The 23706-nt window shown below is 43.5% G+C and overlaps 1 protein-coding gene across 1 annotated transcript; it reads right to left on the bottom strand.

Annotated features, from left to right (window-relative positions):
- Window positions 1–274: 274 nt before the first annotated feature.
- Window positions 275–16514, bottom strand: trhr2 (thyrotropin releasing hormone receptor 2; the record flags this gene model as incomplete). Its single annotated transcript, XM_083764129.1, has 5 exons — window positions 275–1243; window positions 7655–7796; window positions 10113–10264; window positions 12324–12456; window positions 16129–16514. 5 exons carry the CDS (start codon window positions 16512–16514, stop codon window positions 275–277), a joined length of 1782 nt encoding a protein of 593 aa, XP_083620255.1.
- Window positions 16515–23706: the final 7192 nt, after the last annotated feature.

Here is a 23706-nt window from a genome sequence, read left to right as displayed (position 1 = left end):
TGCACCTGGGAGGCCACCTCGTTTGATTCAGGCGGAGAAAATTATTATTATTACTCTATCATGTCTATTAATATTAACCTATCATATCTATTAAGTCATTAAAGCTGACGAGGTGGTTAACATCCTCTCTGCATGTGCCTTGCAGCCTACAGGGGATCATAAGATAAACTGTGTGCCTGAGAAAATCAAGGGAGAAAAAACAGGGGAATATACTAGTGTAGATGAAGATCATTACGATGACAAATCATGCCATTTCTACTACAGCTGTTTGTTTCTATATCACAGTATGAATCATACCCTCCTCATCTCTCTGTGTTTGGCCAGTGAGTAACATGGTCTCATCTCTGTTGTCTTCAAGGTAGGGTTCTGTATCTCCCTTCTCTTTACCAGAGTCGTCGATGGGATCTTTACATCTGCCATCGTTGGCTACAGACGATTCCACCGAGTCGACAGCTTTCTGGACATTGTATGAGAAGTTGTCTATGGGTTGGTTCTCTGACTTCTCTCCTTCATCATTAACTAGACATGATTCTGTGCATGAAGATTCCATGGGTTCCATGTTAGCTTCGTCGTCATTTAAGGAGGAGGATACGTCAAGATGGGTTGAGGTACATTCTGTGGACGCCACACATTTCCCATGGCCTGTTTCGAAGGGGTCAATAGCAACAACACCGTTAACATCGTTTGTGGTGGTATCAGTTATAAGCACATGCTTCCTAACATCGGCTGGAGGAATTGTATCCGTACAAATCTTATCCGCAGAGGTTTCTACGGGATCTTGGTCTTGGCTCCCATTGGCTGCGGTTGCTTGAGGAAACGGCCCAGTCTTTTCATCGCCACCGACCACGTTAGAGGCCTTCCATTCTGAAGTTGTGCCAGTGGTGGTGTTAAGGATAGCTCTTTGGGCCCTTTTGTCCGTTCCGTTTCTGTTAGGCGGGGGCGTACTGGTACGCGAGACACGCACTGTGCTATAGCTGGAATGGATTAACGACAACGTCCTCTGGTGTCCCTCTGGTCTCTGGCAGCGGGAAAGGCCGCGGAACGCCGAGCGGAACTTCTGGGACATGGCGTTGTATATCACCGGGTTGATGGCACTATTTGCGTAGATGCAAGTCCGACAAAACAGGATGAACCAGGAGTCCAGGTAGGGCGTGGACACAAAGGAGTTAATCAGAACCAAAGTCCGGTAGGGCATCCATAACAACGCAAACAGGATCACCACCACGGCTAGCATCTTAGTTACCTAGAGGTGAGACAAGAGCAAGCAGGGAACAGCAGTGAGAATCACAGAGAGATGTAATCTAGTTTATGAAGGCGATGTGTATGACAATATTACAATATTCATGGCCCTAAAGTAACAGGCATTGGATATGACAACGGGGCAAGCATTTGTGACATCCAAAGCCCAGTGTAATATTGTCTGCTATATTGTTGCAATTTCTCTGATTATCTGTGTTTGCTTCATGATTGTTTGAGGCAACGGGACATCTCAAATGAGACATTTAGCAGCCCCTGAAGTTGGTGTCTGTGTGAATAAGTGACAGCGCAGCAGCGCAAGTGAACTCGTGGAACTGTGTCAGATGGTTTCTTCTGAGTTAATAGTCAATAAATGTGTCTATTCATTCATTGTATAACACATAGCAGCAGTGCTTTCAGATGCGCGACATGTGCACATTTAGGCTATATACACTCGCACGTTGTCAATGGATGAAATGATTAGCAGACGGTATACGCTTTTCCCCCGCAAAAAACTTCAGCACGACATATTACTACGTATATAGCGTATAACGGTAGACTACACAACTGCATAATTAGTGGCTACTATAATATTTATCTGCAGAATAGAGTCAAACAACATGTCTTGTCATACCTTAACTCCTATACAAAATATTGGAAAAATGTTTAGACGTGGGGATCCCAGTGGGGATGATGTATTATTGTGAAATGTGATACTCAGATATATCAATGTTTGTGCACAGCCCTTCCCCACAATGAGTGAATCTTTTAGCCTAGTAGTAATAATAATAATAATAATAAAACTTTATTTGTATAGCACCTTTCATGACATGAAATGCAGCTCAAAGTGCTTTACAGAACAATGGAGAATAAAAGAAAAGCAAGGCAACGACATTAAAAAACAAGCAGTAATGCAATACAGTGAGGACATGAATAACAGAAAATAAAAAATAAAAGATCAATTAAAAGCAATGTTGTAGAAGTGGGTCTTGAGCTGAGCTTTAAAAATGTCTACAGAGGCTGCCTGACGAAGGTACAGTGGGAGCTTGTTCCATGCCGACGGCCCGTAGAAGCAAAAAGCTGCTTCCCCGTATTTTTTAGTTGCCATTTTTTTAGGCAAAGCGAGCAGGCCGGCGGTGGAAGACCTTAGGGGCGGTTTGGGACATATTTAGGCAGGCAGTCATGTAGGTAGTATGTATGCTACTATACGTATAGAAGTACGAGAGAGGTTTGGGCTGCTATACGGCCCTCACACCTACAGCACCTACACCTGACTGATACCCATACATGGAGATCTCTGTACCTGTCAGTCCTTGTCCCTTTTATGCCCATATATGGATATATGGTCATTGGTATATTCCCATATATGGAGATGAATGTACCTGTCAGTCATTATCCCTTTTAGGCTTTATTGTGTGACAATAAAGTTATGATTCTGACTGATTCTGAAACAAGGGGGTGTGTTTGATGATGTCCTACCTGGCATCATCAAACGGAACCAAACAGTAAGGAAGGAAATTCAGCTACATGCAGCGATATAATGTGTACCCCATGCACATTTATGAGCTGTACACACAGCTGTACACACACACGTGTACATATGTACACGTGTGTGTGTGTGTGTGTGTGTGTGTGTGTGTGTGTGTGTGTGTGTGTGTGTGTGTGTGTGTGTGTGTGTGTGTGTGTGTGTGTGTGTGTGTGTGTGTGTGTGTGTGTGTGTGTGTGTGTGTGTGTGCGTGCGTGCGCGTACAAACAATGCAACATCCCTTACCCCGCCCACCCCCCAACCCCCCCCCCCCCCGTTGGTTTGTGACCATGACGACAGCTCAGGCATTCCTGACAGAAGAAATGGAAGCCGTCTTCAGTGATTAGCCTTATCAGTCCCCAACAGTACCACACACCTCTCCCTTATATCCACCCACTCCTCCTCTCCCCTCCGCACCCAGCCTCGCCCCTCACACCTGCAGACATTTTAGAGCTGCCCCCACCATCCCCCCACCCCATAATAATGTTGTTGAAGCATGGTTGCCTTTCACTCCAGCTGCCGTATGTTTTGTGATCACAGCAGAAAAAGAAAAGTCGGGCAGGTTGATAGCGCATATCGTCGCACACGTCTCTCTCTCTCTCTCTCCTCGGCTAAATGCTATTTGAGATAAGGGTCTCTGTCCCCTGCCTCAAGCAGCAAGTCGGTGACAGCCACCTCAGCAACTAGATTAAAACGGGGGGGGGAATCACAAAGCATTTAATTGAACAGGGAGGAGGCGGAGAGGGCTGTTTTCTAATTATCACAATGCGGAGATAATGAGACAGAAAGGACCTGAGTGGCATTTTGAATATGCATATTATTGCTGCCGCCGTGCCATGCTCCAGTGGCTTCACTGTGGCTCTGATACCACAGACAAAAGAGGACGGACTCGGTCCAGGAAATTAACGGAAGGGTCCAGAGATCCGTTTGTTTCACCCAAAAGGATCTGCTTTTCAGTTCAGATGCAAATGATATCAAGTTTTGCCCCCTCAGTTGATGCTACAGCACCACACACACCAAACATCTTCTTGAATGTGCACTTCAGGAGATCACAGACAGGGGAAAAAAGTCTTGAAGATTAAAAGTGTATATTAATCTCACAGCACACTGTATTCATCTCCCCGACCGTAAAACCGCCATTCTTTGGTAGCCTATACAGAAGTTTATCGAACTATATCAGATTGAATCAGCCTATCAAACAGCCCTGAGGGCAGACGGATGAAAACAGTGTGGGCTGCATGCATATTGAAGAACAGAGTGAAAAACCATCTGGAAGCCTTAAGTACACTTCAATGTAAATCCCAAATCACATTATGCAAATCTTTGGGTCTTGGATGGAGCCCTTGAACACCATTGATTAGAATCTACTCTCTCTTTCTCTCTCTCTCTCTCTCTCTCTCTCTCTCTCTTGTATGAGCGTTGAGGCTCATGCACGTGTACATGAGATTGTAGCATTCCGCAGAAGCTCCCACTCACCAGACCAACGCGCAACGTACCGTGCCAAAACTGCCAATAGGGCTGAGCCCGATTGGCAGGGGCTGTTGCGGGCTGGGTCTTGGCTGGGGGCTACAATCACGTTAGGGAATATAGCTTCATACTGTGTCCACCTCAAACTGTCATGGCTCCTGTTTGTATATGTGGTTCCCAAACTTTTTCATGTCAAGGACCCCCAAAATGACACTCATTAGCCTGCGGACCCCCATTTGAAAATATATGCCAAGGAGGACCCCCATAAGAAATACGGCTCTATCAGTGATTTTCAACTTTTTTCATTTCAAGGACCCCCAGTTTGATATGCATTAATTTAATGGCATTTCTGTCCCTGCGACCCCAATTTATATTGTAAAATCAATGTTAATTTAACACAGAGTGTACAAATGGAACTAAATGGACCCATTACTTAAGTTAATTTACAAGAAGTCTACACAATTAGAGAATGTAGAATAATTCTTATTTTGAACATCAATTACGGGTCTGCAAGGCTACTGGATTTGTTATGAAGAATAATACATACATGTGTTTATATGTAGCATATACGCCTGCCCTTCCGTCATTTATCTATCCATCCCCAACAATATACAGAAAAACATGGCTTATTCTTTTTACATTAGTCATGATGAATACTTTTTTTAAACTGTGATTAATCTGATTAAAACATTTTAATCTTTGACAGCCCTAGTTCAAATAAATCCTTCTTTAGCCTACTGGTGCAATAAATCTGTCGTTGCAACAGTTTGTGAGATTAGCTCCGGAGAGTCCGGACACGCACGCGCGCACACTTATATTCACAAACAACCTGACCCTCTTAAAATAGATTGTAGAAAGTTGAATTGATTGTAGATGTAATAAGGTGCACAATCCTGGCGCAGGATTTCAATGACTGCATGTTCTCTGGAAAGTGGAGGCACGAGGCACCTTTGAATGAGTGACTGGATTTATCTTTCAGGTCGTCGCACCATTTATTCTAGTGGCGGTAATGTGAACATTGGCAAACCATTGGTAAATGGTAAATGGTGCATTTATATAGCACCTTTATCCAAGGCGCTTTACATATAGATTGTGCATTACTTTCACCCATTCACACACCGATGGCAGCGGAAACCATGCAAGGCACCAACTAGCACATCGGGAGCAATTAGGGGTTCAGTGTCTTGCTCAAGGACACTTCGACAGTAACTCTGTGGGAGCTCGGGTTCGAACTGGCAACCTTGCGGTTCCCATCCAGGCACTCTGAGCCACTGCCGCCCCTGAGCCACCGCATTTGAGAACAAATGCTTCGATATTACAGTTCCTTGCATGATGACTATAATGCTAATATGTCCAATTTGAGAAACAAGCAATCCAACTTTTCAAAAATGCTATAATGAAATGCCCACAGTACAATCACTCGCAAAGCTACTCCCCCGTCTTGTCCAATACCTTGTCCAATCCCCCCAGACGAGTGGATGTAGTGAAGCGATACAGAGGTAGCTTATCCTGAGAGAACCCAATACGTCTCTGAAGGGAGACGGACAAAGCCTGCAATCTGGGATGGAAGGGTTCTCAGAGGTAAATCTCTTCCGTCCCATGCCGCCTTAATCTATTTTGACCTGCGCTCAGATTCTAAAAATGTCTTCTACATCCTGACAGTTTTCTGAAAAAGCTATATGCTTCTATGTCAGTCATACTTCGATTTATTTCAAAAATAGCACACCTACAAGCTCGTAGCGCGCCACAGAGTGGCTTGTAGATCTGCTATTTTTCAATAGCTAAAGCATAACATAATGCTAACACCAAAAGGGGTTCCCGCCCAAAATGCCTTAAGGAAAAGAAGCCATTACTGCCTGACACTTAACTTCAGTAACCGATTCTCAAGCTAATATTGTAGTGCAGGGTGTCAATGTTAGCAATGTTTTTTGGTGTCACATAGGCCCTAATAGCCACATAACACCCAGGACACGAGTGCTTCGCAAACAGTCACCCAAGGGCACTTATCTGAGGTAATAGATAGCAGTATAGATAGAGTATTGCCACTGCTATCCCCTCTGCCACAGAGGGAATCATGGCTCCCAATCCCCAACAGACAGCGAAACAGGCAAAGGCCAGCCATGGGTCAAGTGTGACCAAAAGCTATTCTACGACAATTACTGGACAGATATAAAAAATAAATAAAGAATCACACCCGTGTGAATTGAGGGGCGCTCTTATCATCATCATGATGTAATGTCGATTTTCTCAGACACATATGTCGTAAATTCTCCATTCATTGTCAATGGAAATTTAATGTTTGTGTAAGACGAAAATATACACTAATAGCTGAATATAGCGCCCCTCAAAAAGAAGAGAGAGATGGAACGGTAACAGAGAAGAGAAAGAATGAAGGGGTGAGATTTTGATGATGTAATGTACCTCACAGCCTGGCGGTACATCCAGTGTAAATTAACTAAGTACATTTACATAAGTAAAACCTTTAGGTATTTGTGCTTTACTTAAGTATTTCCAATTCCCAATATGTTTACTTCTACTCCACTACATGTATTTGAAAACTTTTGTTACTTAAGTTACTTTGTAGATTTGTATTATTATTACAAAACATACATTTTCAGCCCTTTAGACATTTCGGTAATTTGAAAATAGCTACAAGCTCACAATGCGTTGCAACGTGAGCTTGTAGAGCTGCTATTTTCAAAAGATTACATTTGAAAACTTGTGAAATGAGAGATTCTGCATCATGAGTACTTTTACTTTTGGTACTTTAAGTTAGCCTACAAGCTCAACAAACCATGTGCAACCTAGATTCGGCACAAACAACAAGGGACTAAATTAATTTCGCTCCTATGCCACCAAAATGTGGAATGCCCTACCAAATGTAATTAAGACATGCAAATCCCTTGACTCCTTCAAAACCGCTCTCAAAGGGCACCTACGGACGGCTGCAATTCTAAACTGGCCCCCGTAAAACCTGAATCCACCACCCACACCTTTTTTTCCCCTCACTGTATATGTTTGTTTTTTTCCCTTTTTTACATCCTCTATTATGATTTCCTGTGTTTGGCTATATAGAGTATATTTGTACGTCTCTAATTGTTATGATGAATTGAACATGGTGGGCCCTATTGTGGGACCTAAGTGTAATACTCTATGGTGTTACGTCCACAGTTAACACAACAGTTTTGTATTGAGTTGTGCTTGAAATGTACCGTAATTCAATCAATCAAACCACATTTTCATGCCAATACTTTCGTACTTTTACTCAAGTACAGTTTGAATTCCGGACATTTACTTGTAACAGAGCATTTCTATATTGCACTGCAGTTCTGCTGCACTTCAGTAAAACGTGCGAGTGCTTTTTCCACCACTGGGTCTACATCTCAAGGAGTTATTCCTAATGCAGAATTCCCAACGTAAGGCTACCTGTTTCCTTGATGACAGAGCACTCTTCGGACGGCTCTGCTGACCCGGGCCCTTCCCTGACTCTGCCCGTTCTCGGCAGCTGCGATGAAGTGTGGTCGTACCAGCGGTGATGGTGCTGCCGTCTGGGTGGCTCGGCAGAGGACTGTTAGGCGGGGGGGGAGTATCCAAGCATTAGGATATGAGTTGAATACAGAGAAGAGGTTGCAGTCCAGTATAAAAGGCCTTTATTTAAATGGCAACAGCTAGGCAAAGGGCATTAAAAGAACGACGTCGTTTAAAAAAAAAAAGCTCTTTGCTTAGCTGATGCCATTTAAATAAAGACCTACGCTACGATGACTAAAAATAAGACTGAATATATTGACAATTTGGTCAACAAAAATGTTTGGTTGCGCTCTGAAAATAACATCAATTTTCAGCATGCACCTAAATTATAGCCATTACGACGCCACCGAGGCCCACCAAAATACTTTGTTTCCCCCGAGGACTATAAACTACGACTAAAACGAAATCAAGATTTGCTGTCAAAGACCATTCATTACATTAGAGAAAGACTGCACTTGGCTTATTTGATCCATCAAGCCCATTGTTTAAAAAAATCACACCCGTGTGAAGTGAGGGGCGCTAATATATTAAAGTCTGACTCATGTTGATTAGGTGATGTAATGGTGATGTAAAACAAACGGACAAAACACAAACATTAAACGCCAATAACAATAAAGAGACAATATGGGGGAGCGACTTGGACACTCATGCATGAAGGAAGCATGAGTTCAAGTCCGTTGCTCTCCCCAGGTTGGCGGAGGGTGTGTAGAGCCCAGGATCACATTAGATAATTGATTACACAGGGGTGAAAAATGACTTTGACTTTACAAAGACGTTTACAAAACAAACATTGAACTAAAGACAAACATTAAACCTGTGTATAGGAGGTCGCTCCCCTCAAACATCAGGGTGGAACGTAGAGTAAAATGACATTATTCCAACAATGACTTTCCTAAAAGTATCTCTATTCTCGTTCAGGCCGGACTCACACCTTTCGATCTAGCATACAACATTGATGCATGCTAGATGTATACAAAGCGTGTGATACATCTTGCCCCAATGCATTTCCAATGGAAGTCACATGGTTTGACACAACATTTGTGTTGTACGGCTTTCGGCTGTGTTTTCCGACCGCCTCCCTCCCCCTCGTACAACACAAATGTTGTGTCAAACCATGTGACTCCCATTGGAAATGCATTGCGAGCTTGCATCAGCTATATGCATCTCATACAACGAGCATACATCAATCTGTTGCGAAGGTGTGAGTCAGGCCTCAGTCTGCAGCCAGAACAGACTACAGCAGGTGTACCTGAGGTAGAGGACCCGCGCTATGAGGCCGTACAGTAGGTACAGTAGGTACTACAGCAGGTGTACCTGAGGTAGAGGACCCGCGCTATGAGGCCGTACAGTAGGTACAGTAGGTACTACAGCAGGTGTACCTGAGGTAGAGGACCCGCGCTATGAGGCCGTACAGTAGGTACAGTAGGTACTACAGCAGGTGTACCTGAGGTAGAGGACCCGCGCTATGAGGCCATACAGTAGGTACAGTAGGTACTACAGCAGGTGTACCTGAGGTAGAGGACCCGCGCTATGAGGCCATACAGTAGGTACAGTAGGTACTACAGCAGGTGTACCTGAGGTAGAGGACCCGCGCTATGAGGCCGTACAGTAGGTACAGTAGGTACTACAGCAGGTGTACCTGAGGTAGAGGACCCGCGCTATGAGGCCGTACAGTAGGTACAGTAGGTACTACAGCAGGTGTACCTGAGGTAGAGGACCCGCGCTATGAGGCCGTACAGTAGGTACAGTAGGTACTACAGCAGGTGTACCTGAGGTAGAGGACCCGCGCTATGAGGCCATACAGTAGGTACAGTAGGTACTACAGCAGGTGTACCTGAGGTAGAGGACCCGCGCTATGAGGCCATACAGTAGGTACAGTAGGTACTACAGCAGGTGTACCTGAGGTAGAGGACCCGCGCTATGAGGCCGTACAGTAGGTACAGTAGGTACTACAGCAGGTGTACCTGAGGTAGAGGACCCGCGCTATGAGGCCGTACAGTAGGTACAGTAGGTACTACAGCAGGTGTACCTGAGGTAGAGGACCCGCGCTATGAGGCCGTACAGTAGGTACAGTAGGTACTACAGCAGGTGTACCTGAGGTAGAGGACCCGCGCTATGAGGCCGTACAGTAGGTACAGTAGGTACTACAGCAGGTGTACCTGAGGTAGAGGACCCGCGCTATGAGGCCGTACAGTAGGTACAGTATAGGTACTACAGTAGGTGTACCTGAGGTAGAGGACCCGCGCTATGAGGCCGTACAGTAGGTACAGTAGGTACTACAGCAGGTGTACCTGAGGTAGAGGACCCGCGCTATGAGGCCGTACAGTAGGTACAGTAGGTACTACAGCAGGTGTACCTGAGGTAGAGGACCCGCGCTATGAGGCCATACAGCACGATGGCCACCAGCAGTGGGATGACGTAGAAGATGGTGAAGTCGATGAGGTAGATGGGCAGATAGAGCTCTCTCTTCACCTTGTAGCCACACTGCACGTGTCCATCCTGGCTCACCTGGACGCAGCGGTGGGTGGGGGGGGGGAAAGTACTCAGTTGTTTTGCTTATACTTAACCCATTCTGACCTGAGATCAGATTCATACGAGGTTTCCACTGGACACACACTGGTCTGATCAACCCATTCTGACCTGAGATCAGATTCTAAAAATGTCAGTCGTTCTTCGATTTTTCAAAAAATAGCAGACCTACAAGCTCGTATCGCGCCACTCGGTGGCGCGATATGAGCTTGTAGATCTGCTATTTTTCAATAGCTAAAGCATAACATGATGCTGACACCAAAATGGGTGCCCGGTCAGAATGGGTTAAGTAAAAGTACTCAATTGTTTTGCTTATACTTAACCCATTTAGGCCTGACCTCAAAATTAAAAAAAAATAATAAATCCGTTTTCTGGAATAAATATTTTCACGATTTTTCTAAAATAGCAGACCTACAAGCTCGTAGCGCGCCACTCGGTGGCGCGCTATGAGCTTGTAGATCTGCTAATTTTTCAATAGCTAAATTCCAACATAATGTTTAAAACACCAAAAGGGGTTCCCGCCCATAATGGGTTTTAAGTAAAAGTATCAATACTGCAATAGAAATGCTTTGTTAGTCTAAAGTATAAACGTCTGGAATTCAAAATGTACTTCGTGAGTAAAAAGTACAAAGGTATATTGGCATCAAAATGTGATTAAAGTACCAAAAGTAGAAAGTATTCACTATGCAGAATGTCCAGTTTTTAAATGTATAAAATGTATGAAATAGTTTTTCAAATGGCCGGAATGTATATAGGGCTGACTTGGTTAATGTATGTTTTGTAATAATAATAATCAAACTCTACAAAGTAACTAGTAACTACAGTTTTCAAAAGATTGCAGTGGAGTAAAAGTATAATATTTGAAATGTAGTGGAGTAGAAGTATAAAAGTACTGAAATGTTTAAATACTCCAGTAAAGTAAAAGTAACAGTACTTAAGTCAGCGTACTTAGTTACGTTCCAATATACCTATTTATAAATGTCACACAGACAGTTCACTTTTATTATTGTGTTTTTTGTATGGATATAGACAGTGTTGGGTGCTTCACATATGCACACATGGCATCAAAGCATGGTGTTGTGTGCTGGCACACTATACACTCTGTCTTTCTTTTATCTGTATTGTATTGCATTGTATTGTACTGTATATGTGTCATTGTATGTATAGTTTTACTACCAGAGCCTGCTCAGGGACTACAGATGTAAATTATCTTATGGCTAACTCTGGCACATTTACATGGAAGTAAAAACTGAAATGTTGATTAATGAGCATTGTCAAATAAATAAAATAAAATAAAATAAAATAAATACAATCACATTGACATATATTATTACATTTTGTTTGTGTAGTGACTTTCCTGAGCTCAGGGTTGCTTAAAGATTAGAAAAGAAGGCACCAATAAAACGGTTATTGAAATCACTGACTGCAATACAAATGATTAAAGGAGGTAAATACGGGGCCTTCTTGTTGTTCATGGCATGGGGGTAGGAGCTAAGACAAATACGAAATACCCTAATCAATCTTTATTCTGTAATCACACCAACCATCCAAATCCCTCGCAGGCATTTACTGTGGTTTATTTTTGGAAATGACAACAGGTAAGTCATTATGACCTAATGTTTTGCTGATTGACAGTGTCACTGCAGCTTGGTCAGTGTCGGGGCCAGCCCTGGTATTTAACAAGGCTGCTAATCAGGCACAGGTGTTGCCAGTGGCAGACGGCAGAGGCTAACAGTTTTCCACTGTGTTCAGGAGGGCTGGTCCCCTGTGTTTGTTACTGTTTCTTTCTTATTATTTTATCTGTATGTTGTATAGGAAAATGACTGCGGAAAATGAACGCAAAGTTAAACTCAACGGACATGTTTTGGAGATCAGTTTGTACTGGCACACGTAAGAACTTCCACCTGGCCGTCGGCAACCAGTAGTGCCATTAAGTATAGGACTTTAGGCACTACAGTATAGGTATAGGAATAAATAAATACATAAATAAATAAACAAATAATCAAATAAATAAACAAATAAATATACAAACTCTGACCTGAATGTCAACCAGGAAAAACCAGAGCATGCAGTAGACGCAGGTGATGATCCAAACAGCGGTGATGATCCGCTTGGCCCGGGAGACTGTGCACACCGTCTGAGCCCTGATTGGATGGCAGATAGCTATGTACCTGCATGAGGGACACAGCAAAGGGCTTTGTTGCAATATAATGAGAGCCAATTAAGTTCATGTCATGCGCCGGCACTTCAACTGAAAGGTGAGGTTTACCGATGTGTAGCAAATGCCGTGTTGTAAACAATGTGTTACAGTAGTGTATTTTAAACCCATTTTGGGGGCGGGAACCCCTTTTGGTGTTAGCATTATGTTATGCTTTAGCTATTGAAAAATAGCAGCGTAGCGCGCCACTCGGTGGCGCGCTACGAGCTTGTAGGTCTGCTATTTTTGAAAAATCGAACAACCACTGACATAGAAACATAGCTTTTTCAGAAAACTACCAGGATGTAGAAGACATTTTTTAAATCTGATCTCAGGTCAAAATGGGTTAAGCTATTTTGTACAACTTTACACTTTACGATATAACGTTGGAAAGTACCGGTACTGTATGTTAAAAGAAAAACTGAAAAGCACCTACATTTCTTTAGTCTCCTTTCCGTCTCAGAGGCAAATATTGCACTTTTTACACCCCTACAATAATTTGACACAGTAGCTTTAGATAATAATACAAAACATACATTGACTGATACTGTATATATTGACTGGTATATAATAATTTAACTGTTAAGCTACATGCACAAGAATTAACTAGAAAAGTGCGCTCCTCTGAGCGCAGATCCCCGCCAGGCCGGGTTGCATACCCAGGGCTGTGTCAGTTGTATGGCGTGCAGCAGCCATCTGGACATGAGGAAACAGTAGGGGAAATACCGTTTGTATGACAGACGGTGCAACTGTTCGCATTTGTGGCGGCCCCTATGGGCAGAAGTGAAGCCAATTGAAATAACTGGGTCGGCATGACATAATCCTTTGCATTCGGCCATTCCGGTCCTGGCGAGGATAATTTCAAAAAGCCCTATATCATTATACTGTGAAATGGTCTATTCAATGGTCTATATCAGTGGTCCTCAACAGGCGGACCGCGGTCCACGACCGGACCGCGGCACACCTCTCTGCGGACCCTGGAGAAATGATAGAATAAAGAGAAAAGGCCTGGGCCGTGGCTCAGCGGGAGTGACCCCCCCATCTCTCTCCCCATTTCCTGTCAGCCTACTGTCTGTCCCTCCATAAAACATATCAAATAAAGGCGAAAGCCACAAAAAAACATTAAGAAAAAAAGAAGAAAGAGAAGAAAAAAAGTCAAGGCAACCGGCGAGTTGAATTCTCCGTTGTATTCGATCAATGCCGAGAAACGCAATTAACACTCTGAATGTGTGTATTATGGGCCGGCATGTCATGATGACAATGTTGCGCTGACTGGCTCACTAGCAGTGACCAAGGTTATAATAGTTTTGTTTTTTTCATTATAGTTTAGTTTTAGTTAGTTTTGACTTGTTTTTTTCTAATTCAGTTAGTTTTAGTTAGTTTTTAGAGCGGGTTTGCTAGTTTTTATTTAGTTTTTATTTTGTTGAAATGCTTAGTTTTAGTTTAGTTATAGTTTAGTTTTTTTTTTTTTTTCGTACTTTGGTTTATTTGTCAGGTATAGGATTAAAAAAGATCAATATGTATTGTGTAATAAAAGCTAAAAGATATACCATTTAAAAATATAAACTCTAAAAGTTCAGAAACGTAACTTTGGTCCTTTATTTCTCCACTTTGATGATACCATTTGGTATTGTGTTTTATATCATATTAATCGTTGATCGTTGTCACCTGTACAACGAGGTATAGTCTGTATAGATTGTAAGAATCGGGCATTCGTGGAATGAGCAACACAGCTAAACGTGTGGGTAGCGCCCCCACAAAATGTGCCAAAATTGCAAATGGTTGGTATACCAACCCTTACTTTGAGTTGCTTAGTGGATTGGATGATTGCACTCTCCCACAGTAATAAGGAAAAAACAACACTTGGTTCTGTTGGTTGCATGTACAGCACATACACTCGTACAGCACGCCCAAGCTGATCCCACAAGTGTTCAATTGGGTTGAGGTCTAGACTCACAGCATTTCCACTCCTACATTTTGGAGGTACTCTGTGATCCTGGCTCTACGGGGCGAGCGTTGGCATCCTGGAGGATGGCGTTAGGTCCAAGATTCTGAAGATATGGGATCGCCACTGGCTTCAGAATCTCACTGCATTGAGATTGCCTTTAATGATGACAAGTTCTGTCTTGCCCGTGAGAGAGATACTGTTCCATACCAAACCAAGCTGTTGTGGCAAGGGTGAATAAATACCAACCACTTGCCATTTTGGCAAATGTTTTGGCAAATGTGTGCTACCCACACATTCAGCTGTATTGCTCATTCCACAAATACCTGATCCTTATATAATAGGCCTATACCCTTCCGAAGTGCTCCGCATATTTTACTATCATCCTTTTCCACAAGGCACTTCCTTGCGTCTCTCTCCCATATTGGACTGTCTCTTTCTTCCAACTTTTCCTGGCAGTGTCCGAGCACGAAAATAGCGTTTGTTCACCACCAAGTGTCACTGTTGCACAGCCTAACACACAGACACACACAGGCCAGGGAGGAGGGCTTACAGTACAGTACAGTACAGTACAGTACAGTACAGTACAGTACAGTACAGTACAGTACAGTACAGTACCACTCACTTAAGACGGGTTTGATTTTCCAAGTAACATGCAGTCAGTTTCAGGCAGTGCAGAATGTAAACAAGCAACGTAAAGTGTGGCTACATGCTGCCGTATGGTGCTGAAAACAGCCGTAAAACTTGTTGGAGAAATGAGGAAATTAATCAAATGAATTTAAAAGGTTTATATTATGAATTTCCGAAATGCATATAAATATTGATAAAAACTATAACTAAGGGTATTTTTAGTTAGTTTTAGTTAACTATTATAACCTTGGCAGTGACACATTCACACATTCAGTTGAATGAACAAAATTGGATTTTTGGAGGTGTGAATAATGAATATTTGTCAAAGTGAAAAAATATATTTTCATACTCTGCCACCCCAGTGTTGGTTGGGATGGGACCCGGTTTGTATATCTTGGTTTGACTGTACTAAACAGGCATAGTTGTTTCTAGGGGAGGGGGGCGAGGGGGGCAGCCCCACCCCATGGGGCCCACGTGGCCCGCGACCCGCAATTTTATTTGCGTGCGCATGAGACTGGACCATGGTTTTATTCAAAAATGATTTGTGGACCTTCAGCATTTCTAGTTGAGGACCCCTGGTCTATATACTTGAGAAAGCCCGGAGGGGTGAAACGTTGTATAATTTAGGTTGAAATAAAAAACTATATCCTATTCTGCATGATAACTAGCTATTACGTTTGGTACTGTACTGTAGCTTGTAGATCGGCTATTTTCAAATGGCTGAAGTGGTTAAATGTATGTTTTGATTCGCTGCATTCTGTGATTCGTGACAAAAAAAATCACGGAAGGCCATGATTGGCCAAATTAGCCATTGGGCCGGTGGGGCCCTTCAGGGAAACTGGACTGCGTGATGCTGTCCCTGAAAAGGGCTCCTGGGGGCCTTCATTCAAAATACTGGCCCCGGTGCCCTAAGCGAATCAGGCTGGAAACCAGGCATTTGCCTCTGAGGTGTAATGGATTGAAGTAAAAGTACTGCCAATTGGAAATACTCCAGTAAAGTAAAAGAATGCCTAAAACTTGAACTTGAGTAAATGTACTGGGTTATACTTTACACAGTACAGTATGCGTCACCTCTCCACGGTGAAGGCGGTGATGGAGCAGGACGACACGTTGATGCCCAGGTACTGGAGGTACGTGATGCCCAGGCAGCCGGCGTGGCCAAACACCCACGTGCCGTTCAGGCTGTCGGAGATGTTGGGCAGCCCGGCCGCCACCAGCACCGTGAGGTCCGCTATGGCCAGGCTGACCAGGTAGCAGTTGGTGGGCGTCCTCATGTGTCGCGACATGAGCACCACCAGCACGACCATGACGTTCCCCACGATGCCCATTCCGCACACCAGCAGCACCAGGAACACGGACACGCTCTTGTACTCCAGGGACTCGGGGACCGTGTCGCCGCCGGGAATCAGCGAGATGTTCGTTGGGGTGTCCGTCCTGGAGCTCTCGTTGTCCGCCATGTCCGGCAAGAAAATATTTTTCTTGTTGTTTTTCTTGTCAAAATCTGTCGAAGGCTATACTGCCTCCCCCTGGTCAGCCGGGGCGCCTGATGGAGGGGAAAGGAACTATAGATGGAATAACGTGTTCCTTCCACGCGCTACGTCCTGCCAGGGAAACTCCCCCCCCCCCCCCCCTGTCAGGTGATAAGAATCGGCCTGCTCACTCGTCCTCATGCATTGAAAGGAGCATGAGCTCAGTTCAGGGGTCTCCCCAGGTTGGCAGAGGGAGAGTAGCCCCCAGGATTACAGTTTAGGCAATTGGCACCGGGTGAAAAAATGGGTTACAAAGATTGTGGGATAAAAAATTAATAAAACGTTGAAGACTACATTCATTTGATTAAAATTACGTGATGAGGCTCACAAAACCTGAAATGTCCCATCTGTGGAATCCCACCTGAATCGGTTGGGTTCACACCAACGTGTGGCAATTCAAGGGCAGCTTGAGTCCAACGAAACTAACACATTACAACATTACAATCACAATGTGAAGGATTTAAAGAATGTGTTGGTCTTCTCGATTGCTACATTCCTCTTTCATGCTTCTTTTTGTGTCGTTTATTCCATGGCCTAAAATCTCATCCATTTATCCACCTAGAAAGAGACACACAAGGAAAAGAAAAAAAAGAAAGTATTAAAAACAACTAAATGTGTGTGTTAGAGATGATCCGATAATCGGCCAGCGATCGGTGATCGGCCATATCGGCCGATATTCACTCTGATCGGTAATCGGCATTTACCCTATCTGTGATCGGCAATTTACCCTATCTGGAGAAACTGATCTTTTACACCATTTAAGACAAGTCGTATCAGATGGTATAACATAATTTTGCATTTTTGTGACAGGCCTAAACATTCTCCCCTTCCTCCCCACACACACAGGAACAGTTTTTACGTGGATGGTTTTGACATAATCATTTTGGAAATATTAAAATGTCACAAGATCAGTATCGGTATGGGACCTGTCGGTATCGGCCGATCATGAGAAAAGCAATCGGTGATCAGTATCGGTCGCAAAAAACCTGATCGGAGCATTCCTATAGTGTGTATCGTACGATGACAAACTTTTGGCATTAAAAACACTACTTTACAGTGGAATGGACAATATTCTATCTAATCTTGCAGTATTCTATTGGTACTTATTGTGCTAGCCTACTGTGTATGCATGGTGCGGAATGACTATTTCAGGTTGTGCTGAAAAGCAATTAACCGCATGTTGACTCTGTCAGATGAAACTGTTGCTGACTTCTGTTGATCTTTCACTTGTAGGTTATATAGTTGAGCGATATTGGATCTCCCCTTCTGAACACGGCCTCTAATAAATGAAGGTGGGCAAATAAGTCAAAGTAATTTATCTCCACAATCAGTCAGACTGCATCAACCATACCCGTTCCATTCCACACACAATCTACAATTTAGGCCTAGTTGGTATGGGGCAGATATCATGCACACTTCAATTACACTGTGTTACAAGTGTGTTGCTGGGGTTGTATTGGTCTAACAGTTTTTACAAGAAATCACACTTGTGTGAAGTGAGGGGCGCTCTTATCATCATAAATGGTCCTCATACATCATCACATTCCGTGCTCAGCCAATCAAATCATCACATTCCCCAGGTACACTACACATAGTCACAGGGTCTGGGCACACCTATAAGATTCCATGCGAGGACAGAAGAAGCTGTCTGCCAGCGTCATTTCTGGGTTTTTAGACAGCTGGTGGGTGGGAATGAAGCTCCACCCACGCGGCAGATTGCCGCGTCGGGCCAGATTCCCGGAAAAGCTTGCCCCAGCGGCATTCTGCCGCGTGGGTATAGAGCTTCATTTCCATCCACCAGCTGTCTACAAACCCGGAAGAGACCCCGGCAGACAGCTTCCTTTAGCCGCACATGCATGGAAGTTCAAGTGTGCCCAGGCTGATAGACACACAAAGCTGGGCATATAGGAGGAGCTAGCACCCCTCAGAACAAAAAAGGAAAACACCTGTCAAGAAATTGTATATGTTTTGTTTCTTTGGTTGAGAGAAAGAGAGAGAGAGAGAGAGAGAGAGAGAGAGAGAGAGAGAGAGAGAGAGAGAGAGAGAGAGAGAGAGAGAGAGAGAGAGAGAGAGAGAGAGAGAGACTCAAATGTATCATCTCTTTACCACATCACATACATACACTAGGGATACCTTCAATTCATGCAGGGCTTTGTTGTGTTGGCAATCTCTCTGTAAAAGCTTTTCAACTGCCAGCCCCTTAATGCTACATCAATACACTGAAAGGCCTATTTTATTTTGCTCTGCAACATCAAACGTCTATAATGTAGGGCAGGCAACCATTCAAGCTTGACTGACAAGTACTTTAATAAGCAGTATTATCGCTCTCCTTTCACGTTTGAATAACTTCAGCAGATGTCACTATATGTGATGTGAGTATATGTGATGATATAGCCTTAAACATCCAGAAAGTGAACTGATGAGCAGTGAGCAGCACTGTGTGTGTGTGTGTGTGTGTGTGTGTGTGTGTGTGTGTGTGTGTGTGTGTGTGTGTGTGTGTGTGTGTGTGTGTGTGTGTGTGTGTGTGTGTGTGTGTGTGTGTGTGTGTGTGTGTGTGTGTGTGTGTGTGTTTTTGATTGATTGATTGAAATATGTATTAACAGTTTGCAGAATTACAGTACATTTCAAGCACAAACTCAATACAAAGACTGTTAACTGTGAGTGGACGACCCAATTAAGCCTTACACTTGTTTACAACAGGGTCCACATTGTTCAATTCATCAAAACATTTAGAGACATACAAATAGACACTTCTATATAGTTAAAGAACAGAACAGGAATTCATCATAAAGTGTGTGTGTGTGTGTGTGTGTGTGTGTGTGTGTGTGTGTGTGTGTGTGTGTGTGTGTGTGTGTGTGTGTGTGTGTGTGTGTGTGTGTGTGTGTGTGTGTGTGTGTGTGTGTGTGTGTGTGTGTGTGTGTGTGTGTGTGTGTGTGTGTGTGTGTGTGTGTGTGTGTGTGTGTGCGTGCGTGTGCGTGCGCGTGCGTGCATGCGTGTGAGAGACAGAGCGTGAGAAGCAGAGAGGGAAAACGACGGACACAGAGCAGAAACCAGAAGGATGAACAGACTACAGACATCATAGCCAGCCAGAGAACCATATAATATAACACTCACAGACACTAAAATGGAAACAAGCACACATGGCATGTGTCATGCAGTGGGTCTGCTGTTGTTCAATTTGAAAACAAAGAATGTTTGCTGCACTGGGGCACCGTCCAGCTTGAGAGGGACAACTGCCACTTAAAACATTTATTTCTTTCCTTCTTTCTTTCTTTCTTTCTTATTGTCTTTATCAATTCTTTATTTTGATATGCTTTTGTTTTGCATATGGGGATATGCATAATATGGCAATATCAATGATATCAATATCAATTGATATCATCCTTGTAAATCTGCTTTAGCTATAGGCTATAGCTTTGCAGGATCAAGTCATTTTAATCGATTATATGTGCATATATACTGTATGCCTACACGTGTCAGAATCGATCAAAGAACTCTGTGACATACAGACTTGACCCAAGGCTATATAGGCTGCAACTGCGACTGTATCTAAGTATAGGCTAATATATAGACGAGATAATATTATTAAACATGCATATAAATTTAAAGTCATCATCCAATCCACCATTATTACAAGTAGAATAATTACCTACCTGCTTATCCACTTTCTTGACAGGTGCGACGCAGACTGGAGTGCATGCAGACCATCTCTTCAAAAAACGTCTTTCTTCAAGCTTTAATATCTCACTTTTTTCGCTTTAATGAGTGTTTTCAATTTCAAACTTGTCTAATTTTTCGCATTTAATAGTGAAGTATTTTCCTCCCTTGTGTCAGGTTTCCGTCTAATTGTAGCTGCAGAGGTTATGTTATGGCAGTTGTCTACAGAGCGCCTTGTGCCGCGCACTGCGCGCAGGGTCACGGTGCCTTTAGTGCGCTCTGTGCTTTCCTTCCACAAACCAAGGGCTGGGTTGTTGCTTTCTTTGCCGGGCCTTTGTCGCCCCCATGTGGTCAATAAGGCTTTAGCAACAGGTATTGGCTATGGCTTTTGGTCAATGCGCAGCCTACCCTACGCATACGATTTAAAAAGCATGAAATGAAAAACTGAAATGTATTAATATAATAAGCCTATTTGCCTCCTTTTTTCAGTAGCCTAGATTTTTTATTCCAGACTTTTACTTGTAAGCCTAACAGAGTATTTCTATATATTGCATTATGGATATACTTTCAAAGTGAGCGGTGCCTTTGGAGTCTTGATTGATTGATTGATTGAAATATTTATTAACAGTTTGCAGAATTACAGTAGCTTACATTTCAAGCACAACTCAATACAAAGACTGCACTGTGAGTGGACGGCCAAATAAAGCATTACACTTGTTTACAAGAGGGTCCACCTTGTTCAATTCATCAAAACATTTAGAGACGTACAAATAGACACTTCTATATAGCCAAAGAACAGAACAGGAATTCATCATAAAGGAGGTAAAAAGGGAAAAGAAACATATACAGTGAGGGGAAAAAGGGGTGGGGGGTGGGGGTTCCGATTTTACACGGGGCAAATTTTGCGGCTGTCCGTAGGTGCCCTTTGAGAGCGGTTTTGAAGGAGTCAAGGGATTCGCATGTCTTAATGACTGTCAAGCACATGTGTTGTATTTACCCCTCCTTCTCCTGTGTGTACGTGTGTGTGTGTGTGTGTGTGTGTATGTGTGCGTGTGTGCGTGTGTGTGTGTGTATTTGTGTGTGCTGCAGTGGTCAATGGGTGAGTGCTTAGTGTGAATGGCACAGCATCTGCAGGGGTCAATAGGTCGTAAGGCATGGGCATGGACAGACGAATACCAACTCGCCCCGCGAAAAGTGAAGAACGGGCGCCCCGGAATTTCAGAAAGTGAAGATAACTCGCCCCCAAGCCGTGGATAACTCGCCCAGAAGCGTGGATATCTCGCCCCATATTTATTTTACCATATCTTAGAACATGCACCATAATACAGTTTGCCATTGCACTGAGCATTGTTGTGTATAAAATTTCCATAGATAGCTGTCGTTCTGGAAATTCCCCCCATTACTGACACAGGGACACCCATATTGCCATTTGAAGGAGCGGTGTGCACCACTCAAGAAAAGTGAATACTTTCCACCACTGGTCAGATTAAATTAATCCACGTACCCTAGGGCTACTATACCCTTATATCTCTATGCTACTGAGTGTTATAATCATGAGTTGCCCATCTAAGTCTATGTACTTGAACTTGAGATACAGTGTACTTGATATGTATTGTGTACTGCCTGAACTGTAGCATACTTAGATATGCTACGAGAGACATCTCAGCTGCAGCAAGGTCAGCCTTGCTGCAGTAGGCACATTATTTTGTCTCATATCTTATTGTCACGTCATTATGATCCAGCATTATATATGTTCCTGTTTGTGTAATAAACTTTGTGTGAACCTTTAGCGTGATACTGTCTCGTGTCGCATTATTGTTCTCCCGGGCCCGTCGACCGCCGCAGTCGCCGTACCGAAGGAATACTTCAACCGGATTATCGCACACCACCCCGCCTGCACACACAACCTGTCTGTCAAACCAGACGAGGGTACAGTAATTAGATTTCACAGCACAGAGTAACCACTAACCAACCTGTATCGAGACATCAGACCTATAGGCCTACTGTACTACTATATAGCCTACACACCCTACAGGATCTCCTCACTGGTCGACGAAAGCACCTTGAAGACCCTAACAGGAGGCCTCGTACAAGGTTTCTTCGACTATGCATGCACCTCAGGCTCAAAGGCCCTTAAAACAAGGCTCTAGACTTCCCAAAACAAACTGGTCAGGCTACTACTTGGCCTCACTCCCCGAGCCCACCTCACCCCTGCCCACTTTGACAGGCTGGAATGGCTTAGGTACAGCATCTTGCAATGGGTCTGGTCCACAACATTCGATACACCACCAAGATACCCTATCTAAATACTAATGTCAACGTAGTCCATACGCACAACACAACAAACCATATGCAACCCAGATTCGGCACAAAGATTAAATTTATTTCGCTCCTATGCCACCAAAATGTGGAACGCCGAACGCCAATAGTCATTTAGACATGCAAATCCCTTGACTCCTTCAAAACCGCACTCAAAGGGCACCTACGGACAGCTGTAAAATCTGAATCCCCCACCCACCCCTTTTCCCCCTCACTGCATAGGCATATGTTCCCCCCCCCCCCCCCCCCCCCCTTCATGGTGAAGTATTGATCTCTAAAGCCAAATTCCAATACCCAAAATCTCGGCCACTCGCTCACTCCAACAAGGTGGTGTACAGTGAAATTGGTGACCTGCTGAAATATGTGACAATCATGTAGACAATCACATAATGTCAGCGTAAATCATTGTGGTTTAGTATACTTTGCTTATTAGCGGAGTTCAGGTTCAGGTTCAGGTTCAATTATTTGTTTGTCCCCGTGGGGCGTTTTGTTTTACAGCAAGGCATAACACAGGCAGGTAACATGAAACACAAAAACACAGTAAAAAGGCACATAGTACACAATATTAAAACAGGATGGCAGTTCAAGGTATCATTCATAACTTTTCCAGAAAGTTGTATAAATATATCAATATTATCTAGCGGCATTTAGGCAACGTATTTAAAGACCTCCATGTAAGTTATTATGTGTATAATCCACAAGATGGTCACATATTTCGGCAGGTCACCAATTTCACCGTAACACGACCATGCTGCATGCATGATGCTGCAGAGACCGAGTTCAAGTGAGCGAGTGGCCGAGATTTTGGGTATTGGAATTTGAAAATGGACCGATGGACCCTACCCATGCAATGTGACATTACACAACAATGCTGCCTGCACCACTACCAACTGTAGGCCAATATGCTTTCCCAATTCCCAATTGATCTATTGAAGATTCTGACTTTCAAATGTACATAATTTTTGTTTTCTCATGCCAATAAATCCCTTTGAATTGAATAGTAGTACTAGTAATAGTAAAAAATAAAAAGTGAAAAAACTAATAGTAGCAGAACATGCCAGATCTGATTCCAGATCAGCCAGCATTGCATTAGCTTTCAGCGCGGCAGACCGTCGGCGTTTGATGACGTTCGAGGTAATGGCCG

The sequence above is a fragment of the Protomyctophum parallelum genome (assembly GCF_964188405.1).
Source record: "Protomyctophum parallelum genome assembly, chromosome: 4".
Classification (NCBI taxonomy): Eukaryota; Metazoa; Chordata; class Actinopteri; order Myctophiformes; family Myctophidae; genus Protomyctophum; species Protomyctophum parallelum.
The sequence above is the reverse complement of the archived record's forward strand: the minus strand, read 5'-3'. Positions and strand labels throughout refer to the sequence as shown.